The sequence below is a fragment of the Monomorium pharaonis genome, chromosome 9, assembly GCF_013373865.1.
Source record: "Monomorium pharaonis isolate MP-MQ-018 chromosome 9, ASM1337386v2, whole genome shotgun sequence".
In the NCBI taxonomy this organism is placed as follows: domain Eukaryota; kingdom Metazoa; phylum Arthropoda; class Insecta; order Hymenoptera; family Formicidae; genus Monomorium; species Monomorium pharaonis.
In genome coordinates, this window is record NC_050475.1 from 1,660,561 (window position 1) to 1,673,993 (window position 13,433).

Here is a 13,433-nt window from a genome sequence, read left to right on the forward strand (position 1 = left end):
TGTCACCAGGAGTGACCGGCACATCCGATATTAATATCGACATATCTGGCCTTCTTATCGACAGTCTTTATTATTTCCCGATATAAAAGTGACTTACAAAGATCCGTTGTCTTTCTTTTTTTCTTTAAATAAGCCGTTCGATTAATTCAAACGACGAAATAATTTTTAACATTCTTCTAATTAATTTTTATAATCACGACATTGATCGGTGTAGTCTGTAGTATAATAATCGTATACCCGATGGTCACTTCTAGGCCTCGGCTCGCCTCGATGATCGCTGTAATTGATGGCATTCACGTTGCCAACAACCAACGCTCCGGCTTGCCTGGCTCTAGGATGGATGTATTGTCGACTTGCTCAAAGGATGATCTTCAATTTCGAGCCAGATCGCCGATTAGTCCTACCTCGCGTCGTACTACGTGTCCGTCGGCCTCCGCATGAGATTCTCTCTCATGAGGTCGTATTTATAGCGAGTATAAATTAATCAGACGATACGTAAAGCAGCTATGAGCGGAGCAACGATAAGATTCAATTAGGACGCCCTTATCTCCGTTATTATTCACAGTTAAGTGAGAACGCGCGTCGGGAGATTATAACTATATACAGAACGAAGAGGAGAGACGTGTTCTAGGGGCAGAAGAGATGTAGAGGAAAGGGGAAGGGAGGGGGGTATTTTTTAATATCCGAATTTTCGACACTCGAGCCCGGAATATTCCATTCTCGACGAGTAATTTTCCCAGGGTGAGACATATTAACATTATTGCGAGGACGAGGATATGTGTGTTAGTTATTCGATGGGGGTTCGATTTAGGTCCTTGATGAGCGTATGCACATCACTCGATACACACTCGAGACACTCTATCCCATCTCGAGTGCCGTCGACGGCTATAAATACGGCCCTTCACACGGTGCCAGTAGTCGAGACGCGTTCAAGTGCAGGCGGCGGACCGTCATCGTCATTATCAACATCATCGTTAGCGCGACGTGGTGTTACATCGATCGTATCGACGTCCGACGGCGGACGCGACGGCGTCGCGACGCGCGATGTGGCCCGAGGAACGTGTCGAGGAGGAGGAGGAGGAGGAGGAGGAGAAGGAGAAGGAGGCTCCGGTCTTTGCTGATATATCCGTAAAATGGGATGTGATAAAGGGAAGTCGCGTTAATACGCGTCACTACGGATACAACGTTCAACCGATATGCCGCAAAAGGGAACAGGCGGAGGGGGGAGGGAGGGAAGGGAGAGGGAGAAGGTGAAAACGTGATGTAATTTTACGTCGCTAATTGTCTAAATGTTTCGTCCGAGGTTTCCCGTAGGAAATGCCTAAAAACCCCTCGGGTTTAATCTTTCCCATTGGAAAAAACATTAAAAACGCTGCGTCGATATGGAAAACGTGCGTCGTAATCACATGTACAGTTACAATCTCGTAATCCCTCGCGATGCGCCTATCGACAAATCTCGTGTTCACATCTGTGTGCATATATGTACGTGTGTGTAAGTTTGCACGCTCAATAATATAAATTAATACAACTTGTCTGTATGTGTGTGTATGTACCGTGTGTAGAAATTTATGTTGTGTCTTGCTGCTCGCTTGTAATCCTAATTAGCTAGCATAGTCATTACAAAATTCTTACAACTATTCAACAAAAACCAATCTCGTAACAACTCTTATCTACTTGTTATTCGTCGTCGTTCGCACACGCACACTTTCACTCTTTCTTCACCTTTCTCTCTCTCCCTCCCTCTCTTTCTCTCTTCTCGCATTCTCTCTGTCTTTCTTGTCATCCTCATAAAATAACTTTCACGCGCGCGCGTTACACCAGTCCCTAATCGTCGTGCGGTAGTCTCCGATTGCGGAGCATTGCGGAATTTTCATGGAAGGGTACCGGGTCTGCTATCGATTCGGCACGTTAGCTAAATTGAGACGATCCGCGAGAAAAAAAAGACGCCGAACGAGTAGATCCCTATTAAAGCCCCCCCCCCCTCATCACTCAAGTTCATATTTTTCAACGTACCTACTTTACCGAGAGTCTGGATACGCGCTCGGCGATAACTCATTCCTAATGACTTTTGCGTTCGCGTTCGTATATTTTGTTGAACCCTTTAACGTAGTGTCCCAAAACTTACATCTTTCTGAACTGTATTTCACTGATATTTCGCGTATCTTCAACATTTTTCACATTCAATACAAAACAGAATTGATACATTTATTATCGAGGGTTCCGATAAATCGATCTATGCGAGAAAGGACCGCATCGACTGCGAGTGATAAAACTCGACAGACAGACCACTACTTATGTTCGTTGATCTTCCATGACAATTCGTTGTTTATCCGTATGCAAAAGGAACGATCTCGACGTGAGCGATGCTTCAACGAAAACCGAAAAGAGAGAGCGACGAACAAGTTTTGAGAACGATTATTCTAATAATAATCGCTCGACTAAGAGATTAATCAATCGTTTTTTTTTTGTACACGACTCTATTTTCGACGATGTCGGGGTCTTTTCCGGCGCTGCGAACCAGAGAAATTACTAATTATCTGCAATGATAATTAGTCGCTATTTAGATAGAGAGCGTGAAGTTAATTACGACAAGCGACAACTCGAATTTGTCCCGCTATAATTCAAAGAATTAATTAGAATTAATTATACTTAATTATATACTATGACTCTTACATCGTCACTATTATTATCACTTATTTATATATCAATGTCATTGAAATAAGAAAGTATAATATATTTATGAAAGAAATTTTTTGAAAAAATAGTTAGCTGTGTTACAATCAGATCTTTTATAATGACTAAATCTTTCCTATAAAAATTATTTCTCTCGTCTCAAAATGAAAATCTCATACATATCGTGATATGTCGCGTATTAATTGGTTTACAACAGGTTTGCTGAGATTGTTACTACAATCACCGGACTTCCTGTATCAGCGGCTGAGAAACGCGAAATTGTTCTCGATAAAATTGGTACTGGTATCGTTGCTTTTGCCGGTTCTCGTCGCAGATTGAGATTACCGCGGACGATTCCATGACGGAGTCAAAAGAAACAGGAACGGGGGAACTCGAGTATAATAATCTGTCGTCATCGAGCACAGAGAGAAATGATGCGCGGTCAAGTGGTCTATTGCGTAAAGTGTATCGTAACTTAAGGTAAAAAAAAGGCTTCACCATCGATGAGCAACGACGGGCGCACACATACACACGAAATCGACAAGTGATTCCTTCGCGCGTGTTCGTCGCCAACTGAAAACGCCTTCTGTCTTCTTCAGGTCGCACCAGCTGACCCGTCCGAAGGCCCAGAATCGTTCTCGAAATTGAACATTCTAAAAGCTTTCTCTCTCTCGGGATTCCTAAAAAAATTATTTTAAAAATTCGAAGTGTTTCTCTTTTCGAAGATGCTCTCTAGGCCCGCGTTTTTACGAGTGTAACGAGTACGACACGCCGTAAACGGATTTTTCTTTTGCCGGATCTCTCGACGCGGAGAGACGGAAATCGCTAGGGATTCAAGTCATGAACAAGTCGTCCGTCGTTGGCGAAACCGTTGGCTCTTGGCTGGATCTCGTTTGGCGAGTGTCTCGCCGTGATCGTACACGTCGTCGTTGTCGTCATCGTCAGTCATCGTCGTCGGATCGCGATGCAAATCGGAGCGTGGTAAATATTTTTTTTTTTTTTTTACATAACGGCACACTTCTCCTTGAGTCTTATCGCGTTGTTGCTCTGCACCGGCTGTAACGAGACCGAGCGATTCTTCTCGAGGGTGAGTAGGTCCCGGAACAGGGCGTCCACGTTGTGGTTCGTCTTGGCCGAGGTCTCCAAGAAACCGCAGCCCCAGTTGGCCGCTTCGGCCGCGCCCTCGCTCATCGACACCTCACGCACCGACGGGCTCTCGTCGCACTTGTTCCCGACCTGAGCGATGAATCAACAACGGTGATGGAACAACGCTGAGTCGTCGGCCACAAAAACGACACCACGCAAAAAGAAGCGGGCAAGGTAGGGTTTCATGCAGGAATGGAAAGTCTTTCTTTCAAGGGCACCAAATTCAACCGAGAGAATTTTGAGAATGAATGAAAATTCGATCTGAATGATTTTTATAATACAAAAATTTGGAAATATCAATAGGAATAGGAGTGACTGAGTAGCAAAATTTAATTCATCGCGAGGAATTGGTGTCGTCCTTAAATCATAGTTGATGACATACGGGCGAAATAAAAAACCGTTCGTTTGAGAATATTGTTTAACGATACTCACGAGCGACAAACGAGCATTCGTAAACAAATGAAGGAATCGGGAAAACTGAAAGTGAGGGCTGAAAAGAAACAGAAGCGGAGCATTGCCGCGTGAAGTAAGAGTCCTTACCAACATAATGGGGATCTGCGAGATATCTTGGCCCTTGAGCTCCCTTATCACGGCCCAGATCGGTCGTAACTCCTCGAGGCTTTGCCGGGAGCACACCGAGTACACCAAGATGAAGGCGTGACCTTTGCTTATGGAGAGCCGCTGCATAGCGGGAAACTGATGGGACCCCGTTGTGTCCGTAATTTGAAGTGTGCATATGTTTTTGTCACAACTTATCACCTGAAATATCGGCATAACTTTGGAATCGCTTGGATCCGATTCCCGACTCGACTCGACGACGTAAGGTACTCTCTGTTCTTTTCGCCTGAACAGCGGTCTTTCCTTCTTTTCTTTTTCCGCAGGGGACAAAAGGAAAGAAAGGCAAATTGTGCGAGAAGTTGAAGTGAAAAAGAAAACAGCCAGTCCAAGTCAAAAGTCGAGTTAAATCGGAAATCGCCCGCGCGATTCCATCGGTGACACTTCTCGTCGCGCACACAGCGAGAATCCCACCAGCGTATGTACGTCATTGTATCTTTTCGTTATTACAAATACACACACACACACACACACACACACACACACACACACACACACACATATATATATATATATATATATATACACGTGCGTGCGCGCTGTGCACGCTCGTGTGCCTCCGTTAAAATTTACGGATATACGAGCATATCTGTTACAATCGCGTATCAATCAATAGTCACACACGAAATCGTTTTACAAAACCGTTGTATTGTACGCCGCGCGCGCCGATATAATCGAGTCATTATGATACCGCATGAAAGCGCCACGTCGCTTTGTGACCTGCACGAATAATTCGAGATCGATGATAGTAACGTTGCAACTCACGCGTCATAAGGGGATCATTTTGGTTTTCCATAAACGTGTGACACGGAGTCCAGACGATTTAAACGACCTGTCTGTCACACACACACACTCTCTCTCTCTCTCTCTCTTTCTGCCGTGACCACGTGCCGTGACCACGCAGCAATGTCTCGCGGCATGCGTAATTATTTCCGCGTGCTCGATACACGCGACGCTTCTCTCGCGGTAATGTAAAATAGTTGGAATTGCATCTCCCCGATTATAGCGTGTATTATTATTAGCATTAGCTAATAATTCCGCCTCCCTCCTGAAGGGCTTACCAGCGAGTCGTTTTGCAAATTTAATGTTTTTGCTTTGCGCATACGTCAGTTCCCGTATTATCGCGGACGGACGTGCACGCACGGGAGAATATTAAATTCGCATATGGGGCAAAGTTTATCACGATCCCCCGGTGGACGCGCGCGTCCGGGGACACGGGGACGTGTCCGATTAAATCGCTAAATCTCGGCTTCCTCGGCTCGGAAATTGCCGTCTATATACGTGGCGGTAGCGTCCGACGTTTCGCATGCATAAAGTCCGTTTTGCACGATCTATAATTAGGAGACGTAGGAGTTCCGATCTGTCAATTTCGTGTGCGGCCACATGCACGTGCGCGAGCGAAGGCGCATCTAATTTTTCAGCGAGTCGAGATCGATAAGCAACGTATCAAATACGTTGTGATATGATATGGAAACATTAACTAGAGTCAACTAGAAGCGCACGGTAATCCTACGAGCTTGACTATATTGTTTCTATACAGTTCAACGTAATAAATTCATATGGTTGTAAGAACACAGGTTTGCGGTAGTACATTTAAAATATTTAGATCTGGATGTAGATCTGGAAATTATTTTTAATCGTCGTAAAAATAATTACGAAGGACGTTTAAGCTTGATGAGCAATGCTAAAAAATAGTTTTAACATTATTATATAGAGAAAATTTTTCTCTTAAAACTTATCCTGAAAGTCGTAATAGGAGAATTTTATTATATTTTAGTAAATTTTGGCGAAATTTCACACAAAAAGAACAGTCTTGTGCAAAAAACATAACTGGATATAAATCTGAAGTAATTTCGTAGGGCCATCAAAAATGTACATATCCACATTGATTGCTAGAATATCAAAACTTTGCCAACTTCGAGTGTTCTGTATGATATTTTGATAGTCCAAAAAAATTATTTTCAAATATATATATATATATATATATATATATATATATATAAAATACTTCAGTAAAACTGTTCTTTCAGTGCAATAAAGTTCGATTAAATTTTAGTAAAATTCCACCAAACTATTCTCTTTGTAGAAAAAAATATATAATACAATATACACTGCACAAAAATAGTTTATTAAAGTTTATTAAAATTATAATAGAATTCTTCGAAGATTATACTGTCCTCCCACGACTACCATGATTTTGAGAGTAAATTCTGCGAAAAAATTCTCTTCGTATTTATTGTTAAATATTAAAGAATTAAATTTAAATCAATACCTTGAATTAAATTTAATAACATTTTATGTAACATTTATAACTTTCATGTGTATCGAAATCCGTTAACAATAATCAATATATATAAGACCATGAAGTATATAACAAAATTAAAATCGAGAAAAGGTCAATGAGGATCATAATGGATTTTAATACTGAAATAATATTTTATATGTAATTTTAGGTACATTTTCTAATTCTTCAATAATATTTAAGTACCACGATCCGTTATTGGCTATTTCTCGATTTTAATTGCCGACTTTAATGGAAATTTATTATTTCAACATAAAATAGTTAAAAAAACCTCGTCTAATCAACTCATTTCTGTGATTAAATCATTTAATTTCAAAGTGAATAGTTTTCCATATTAATGCGTATGCACTAGTATATAATAATAAACTAAAGTTTGAAACAAATTTCTCATTCCTTGAATTGAATTATTCAACTCTATTGTTTTAGTTAAATTAATATTAATAATATTGAGAAGCAATAGCCATTCATAGGAATGATTAGAAATAAAATTCAGTCAAATCCGACACTAAAAATTTAACGGTAGCAGTTAATTAAGCATCATCCTACATAATTATTTTAATAATCCAAAATTATATGTTCAGATCTGTATTCAAACTAAGTTTTTAAGTATAGTCTTAGTTAAACTGTTCTTTCTGTACAGAAATTTAAAGAAAAAGGAAAATAGGAAATTCCTTCGATCGAATAGACTAATTAGATCTTTATCTCAATTTCATCGAAGAGAGAGAGAGAGAGAGAGAGAGAGAGAGAGAGAGAGAGAGAGAGAGAGAGAGAGAGAATCGGCTAAACATCAATAACTTTTTTTTCATTGAAGAGCGGTCGTTGTATTTCCGGTCAATTAATAAAAGTAATTACACGCGTTACGGATCGGTCATCGCGGCTACGCGCGGGTGCTGATTGTCCGCGCGAGGGCAAAAAAATCGGGTCGAGAGGTCGCACGTTTGAATGAGAGAGGTTGGCCGCGCGCTTGTTGCTCGCTTACCTGTCTGTAGGTGTCCTCGATGGTCGGTATGTAGGACTCGCGGAAGGACCCCTTCACGAAGCGCAGCACGAGGGAACTCTTGCCGACGCCGCCCGCCCCGAACACGACCACGCGATAGTCGTTGCTCTGCTCCGGCATCCTGACATCTGCCGTCCCGGCGACGTAAACCCCCGGCGCTCGGGGTCCGTGTAGAAAGAGAGAGAGAGAGAGAGACGAGATGAAACGGGGAGGGGGGAGGCGACGATGAGAGAGCGGGTGCGGGTGCTCCTGCCCTGGCGTGCGAGACGATCACCCTTCCTCGAACCCCCGCTGATCACACCGCTCGACCTGCCGCACGACACACAAGGATATACCGGATGTCTCAAAATCACACGCGCGGAGACCGGCCGATTCTCTCCGGAGAGACGGGAGAGTAGCCTTCCGCTCTCCTCGCCTCGGCGGGAAATATCGAGCGAGCGAGCGACTACGACGGCCTCGCTCGCGCTCGTAATCGCGCGCGTCATCCTCGTAATCCTCCGATTTTCCAATCGAGCCTCTGGAGAGCAAAAACTCCAGAGACCAACACGACGACTGGAGTAATGAACGCGACTACATCGATTCCATCTCTTTCCCTGGAGCCGCAGCTCGCTCAGAAATCGCGCGCGGTCTCTCGTTCGCGGGAGAATCGACGACTCCGGGTCGGAAAGGGACATCCGGACGCGCGATGACAACGGGACACCCCGTGTATAAACGCGCACGCCATGCTCTCCGCTCCGCGCTTCGCCCACGCGGTTAATAATCCGAGCCCACGAAAGGTTACATCCGTCCGTCCTTCCGCGCATATCTCGTGACGTATACTCCTCCGATGACGACATCCACGAAACCGCATCCAACCGTATGCGCCTCCTCTCCCCCCTAACCCTCTATCCTCCCCCATATCGCCTCCTCGCGCGACTTCATGCGGGTCGTTTGTTCCTCGCCATTCCTCCGCCTCACAGTTACCCAGGGTTTTATGCGTTTCACGCTTACGTACCATCGACCGTGGAACACGTTTCACTTCCGCGAAGAGAGTGACTTAATTAAAGAGCCGCTGATCGAAATCGGAAAATTTTGGAGATCGTAAGACTGCCATTTTGAAACTCTCGACGGTGAATGATCGTGATTCGTCGATACGAATTGAGATACCGCTGCTTACTTCGTTATGCACGAGATCGAGGCGACCGGCCGTCCGCGAAAAGTCTGGTCTTTCCACTTACATCGCGCAAGTCTCTCTCTCTCTTTCTCCCCCCATTTCTCTTTCTCCGAATACACTTGTCGCATCGCGTATTTACTTCTTTTTCAAAATTAGAAAAAACCTGAAACAAAAGCAGGTCCATTCAGCCGCGTGTCTCTTGCGTTGAATTGAAAGGTACGAAGCGTGGATGATGCAACCGAGCTATGTTTTTCTCTCCGAAAGTAGTTTCATTTGAAAAATCAAAATTTCGATGGCAAGAATAGGAGAGAGAAAGAGACAAAGTATACCATTTGACTTGCGACAATTTCTTGAAGACAAACGGACGCATAGCGATCGAAAATTCAAATTACCGTACAACTGAAATTATAACGTACGTTAATTGAAAAAAATTCGCGCTCTAGAAAATTTTATAAATTTGGCGGAATTTACAATTCCCTTGCGTTAATATCGACAGAGAAACACCAATGGACTTGTTCTTGTCGCGACGTCGGAACGCGAATTGTGAATTCGTCGAGATCACAAGAGCAATCGAGCTCCGTCGAAGTGCCGACTCCAATTCGCGACGATCGTTACGACGCGAATTTATCTTCCAATTACTCCGATGAGTATCGCGAGGACAGAAGGAGAGGAGTCCACCTCGGTCACCCGTGGGAAGAATATCATTGCCGTGCCACCGCCATCCCTCCCTCTTTCCCTCTCCCCGCCGTGTTACAATTACCCCGATCGACCTCGCCGCGGATTCCATCCCTGGAGTTTTCGTCACACCGTTTACGGATCACGCAAACGACATCGCTCGCTAACGCGCGACGCGACGCGATACAAATCGCGCCTCACCGAGAGCGACCGGTCAGATATAATTTTTTAACCGCCAGTCACCCCGCGTACTCCCTCCTCCCCCTTCCCTCATCCGTATTCGGACGCCCTCGGCAACCGGACGGCATCTCCGTGCAACAAGGCTCGTTCTTCACAGGTTTTCCCGGATCCCGGACTCGCGGAGATCGCGAACGTCGTGTCCGACAACCGGAGAACCTCGTGCGTGCGATCCAAAGGAGTCGATTGATACTCACGAACGCATACACTTTCGTACACTTTTCAGCAAATCGGAGCAGGCACGAGCGTTCGTACCTCGCAGAGGCGATTGGATTGAGAACGGGGGAGAATTAAAGCGAATCGCGGTCACGGTATTAGAGGCAGGCAACACTAACCCCTCCGGTCGGTATCGACGACCGGGGCACTCGCGGCGAACGTTCGCCCAGGACGAAGGACCTAGGGCGAAGGGCAGACGGAGAGACGTAGCGACAAGATGGGGAAACCTGCCGTTGATTGTGATCGAGCGACGAAGAAGGACCTCTCCGAGGCTTCCCTCTTCGGTCCCGCAGACGGGCCACGCTCGAGCGACTTTCTCGCGCTGCCTGCGTACGCGTGCGTGAGTGCGTGCTTGCTTGCTTGCTTGCTTGCTTGCTTGCGTGCGTGCGTGCGTGCGTGCTTGCGTCAACGCGCTCGGACACACGGATGACGACGACGCTTCTTTGACGACGTCTCCCGCCTTCACGCGTCACGTCGCGTCGCGTCGCGTTACGTTACGTTACGTTACGTTACGCCCGGTTACAGAATCGCGGCGACCCGACGCGGCGAACTAGGCGCTGCGCGGGCCTCCCGAACGTCAACCCCCCTGAAGTCGGTCCCGCTCGTCGCGCGCGGCGCCCGCGGCTACTTTCGCGCGTAAGCGCGGCGCGCGCGAGGCCAATTCCCGTCGCTCTTTTTTCTTTTTTTTAATTTTCTTTCTCCTTTTTACGCACCAATCAACGACGGGATCGCGTCCCGCGACTTTCCCGCAATCGACATGACTACGTTGCGCTCGCGGTTTCTCTCTCTCGCTTCGCGTTGGATCGGTGCAAACTTCTTTTTCACTCGCTAGGACACTGGTCCTCGAGAGAACCAAAACGCGTCACATCGCGCCATCGCGCGAACTTTGACGATTTCACGAACAAAAACGAAGCGCGCGCCCTCCGCGTGTATCGTCGTGTGGGTGTGCGCGCGACGTTACGCGCATCGTCGAAAGCGCCACGCGGAAAATCAATAGATGCTTCTATGTGCGTGCGTTTCTGCGTGGCAGCAGTGGCGTGATCGCGAGGGTGCTCCCTGGTGCTCCCTGGCCGCGAATTATGGATCACGAGGAACCAAATACAAAAATTGAATTCACTGAAGACATTTATTTAAAAAAACGTGTTATCTATAAAATATGTTATTTGAAATGGATATTGTGTAATAAATAAAAAAATAGCAAATAATATTTAACATTTGTATATATTACATAATTCACTCGAAATAAGATAGTTTATATCTATGTATCTATGAGATACGTATTGTTATTTATTTTGATATTTTCTCTTTTAAAAAATAGAAAATAAATAATAGAAAATAGAGAAAATTCATTGATTTTTGGCATCAAAACGTAAAATATTTTATTTCAAATAAACATGTGCACAAAAATATTAAATATTATTTGCTTTATTATTTTTATCTACTTTTTATATTTATATATCACATACTTTTTATATTTATATATCACATAAAATATTTATTTCAAGTATTTTTTTATAGATATACTTTTTAGAAATATTTCTATTTTCTCTTTCAATTAACTATTTTCCCCAACACTACGGAGAACGTCGTAAATTTCGGCGAACTTGATTTGCTATGGCGCCAAGATCATTAGGCTCTGCGCACAATTTCAACCTTAGAAATTGCATCTGGCGAAAGTACATTTTGCACTCCGTACAGGATAATTGTTCGCTCAAATAATTCGTACGTCACGACGCACTAAAAGACTCATTCTAAGTCATGTAATAAAACATATTTTTCATTTGCAGCATTTTAAGAACTTATTAAATTAATTTCGCTTATTATATAAATACAATTATATATATACAATTAAAAATAACGATAAAAACTACATCACTTCTTAGAGCCATTTTTGCAGATACTTACAGATATACATTTGCATGTTTTGTGTTTTTACTTTGTTTCAGCATCTTTCAGCAGTGGATTTTTTTTTATTAGATCCATCCCTTCGCACTGAACACTGTCATAAGTCCATTTGCGATTATTCCTGATAAAGTCACAATTTGAATGTATTAATTTATTTCCCAATAAAATAAATTGGATATCTTATTAGATACGAAAAATTTTCATGGAGTTACCTGCAATCATGGGCGCATTTTGGAGACGAGCACTTAGGACAAGGAATGTGGCATCCAGGACAATCTAGGCTCAAGCAATCGCAGAGATCATCCGATGTTCGTATAAAAATGCCTACGTCATTGTACAGATGCTTCCTATAGCTCTGATACAATCGACGATACAATTTGCGTTTCTCTCGCTCGCTATGCTCTGGATCAAAGTTCCTCAGAAACTTCTTGCTCAAGTTATCCACAGCCTTCTGTCTTGAGCCCCGACTCCTCTGCAAATATAGAATATGAATAAATAACTATCTTCTTTTCTCTCAGTGGTCAATCTTATTAGATAAAATGATTAAACAATATGCTTACTCTCTCGCCACGTGCAGGTCCCTGTTGATTCGACGAACTTTCGCCGAAGCTTTCCATCCTTCGATTGTCGGTTGACGGCATGATATCCTCTATGGAGAACTATAGAAAGAAAATAGCATTACTATAGCATTTTTAATTTATAAAAGTTCAAATATGATAGATTTAATTAATACATTTTCTTTCATATTCTTTAATTTTACCAGATTTGTTATAAATTTACATACAATTCAGAATAAATTGTTTCTCTCTCAGGAATGATAGGTTAGGAAGCCCGTCAGGTTTCGGTTGCGGTTTGGATCATTTTTACCTGAAGTCAGGTACCAACGGAGTCGACGCGTGACGAGTGTTGCATCTAGTTCTGCAATTCTGTGGCTACTGCAAGAGCTCTAGCACGAATTTCAGTCACGGTGAGCATGAAAATACTGTCCTCCCAATCGCCGAGACACTTCGTTTCGCGAGAGAGTCTCTGATATTTTCACGTCACTCTGAAATGGGCCACGTTATATCGTGAAAAATTGTTGAGAAGCGAGCCGAAACTCTGACTAAGTTTGAATCTGATACAAATCGTTATTTTTCGTACGCAGGTATGTGGGCTCACACGTTGACGATGCAAAATTATCAAAGTTTGATAGATAGGGGTTGGAGACGGAGCGGCTGCTATTGTTATAAACCCACGATGAATCAGACCTGCTGTCCTATACCATTAGGTAATATTATCGACTCCCAAGTTTTAGAGAGAAATGATTTTGCACTTTGAGTGAGAGTAATTAAAGTGACACATTAACAACATGAATAATCATTTTAGATGCGAAGTGCTAAATTTTAGGATATCAAAGTATCAGAAAAAAATTCTAAAACGCATGACTAAATTTTTGAAAAATGAATTGACGAATGATAGTTCTGGAGGTACAAGTGAAGATCAACAAGATAATAAAGGTAAAATTTTTAGAATTT

The 13,433-nt window shown here is 43.4% G+C and overlaps 2 protein-coding genes across 3 annotated transcripts; both read right to left on the bottom strand.

Moving 5' to 3' along the window:
* Positions 1 to 176: 176 nt before the first annotated feature.
* Positions 177 to 11,387, bottom strand: LOC118644182 (GTP-binding protein Di-Ras2-like). The gene is made up of 4 exons (XM_036291993.1): positions 10,728 to 11,387; positions 7,716 to 8,042; positions 4,360 to 4,578; positions 177 to 3,909 (listed from the first exon to the last, which is right to left on the bottom strand). Exons 2-4 carry the CDS (start codon positions 7,851 to 7,853, stop codon positions 3,676 to 3,678), a joined length of 591 nt encoding a protein of 196 aa, XP_036147886.1. The 5' UTR covers positions 7,854 to 8,042; positions 10,728 to 11,387; the 3' UTR covers positions 177 to 3,675.
* Positions 11,388 to 11,491: 104 nt separating this feature from the next.
* On the bottom strand, positions 11,492 to 12,928 carry LOC105836743 (ARL14 effector protein). Of its 2 annotated transcripts, none has more exons than XM_012680992.3 (5): positions 12,787 to 12,928; positions 12,480 to 12,578; positions 12,132 to 12,391; positions 11,920 to 12,040; positions 11,492 to 11,765 (listed from the first exon to the last, which is right to left on the bottom strand). In XM_012680992.3, the coding sequence occupies exons 2-4, from the start codon at positions 12,558 to 12,560 to the stop codon at positions 11,947 to 11,949; spliced, it is 435 nt and encodes a 144-aa protein (XP_012536446.1). In that variant the 5' UTR covers positions 12,561 to 12,578; positions 12,787 to 12,928; the 3' UTR covers positions 11,492 to 11,765; positions 11,920 to 11,946. The 2 variants fall into 2 exon arrangements, with proteins under 2 accessions (XP_012536446.1, XP_012536447.1); XM_012680993.3 differs by having other exon boundaries at positions 12,704 to 12,843.
* Positions 12,929 to 13,433: the final 505 nt, after the last annotated feature.

Excerpts from the sequence above, each read along its gene's own strand:
- LOC118644182 (XM_036291993.1), bottom strand. The coding sequence starts at position 7,853 with ATGCCGGAGCAGAGCAACGACTATCGCGTGGTCGTGTTCGGGGCGGGC. Across the intron at positions 4,579-7,715 it reads TCGAGGACACCTACAGACAG|GTGATAAGTTGTGACAAAAA; the intron begins GTAAGCGAGCAA and ends CCGATATTTCAG. Across the intron at positions 3,910-4,359 it reads CGCAGATCCCCATTATGTTG|GTCGGGAACAAGTGCGACGA; the intron begins GTAAGGACTCTT and ends TTCATCGCTCAG.
- LOC105836743 (XM_012680992.3), bottom strand. The coding sequence starts at position 12,560 with ATGCCGTCAACCGACAATCGAAGGATGGAAAGCTTCGGCGAAAGTTCG. Across the intron at positions 12,392-12,479 it reads GACCTGCACGTGGCGAGAGA|AGGAGTCGGGGCTCAAGACA; the intron begins GTAAGCATATTG and ends CTATATTTGCAG. Across the intron at positions 12,041-12,131 it reads AAATGCGCCCATGATTGCAG|GAATAATCGCAAATGGACTT; the intron begins GTAACTCCATGA and ends TGACTTTATCAG.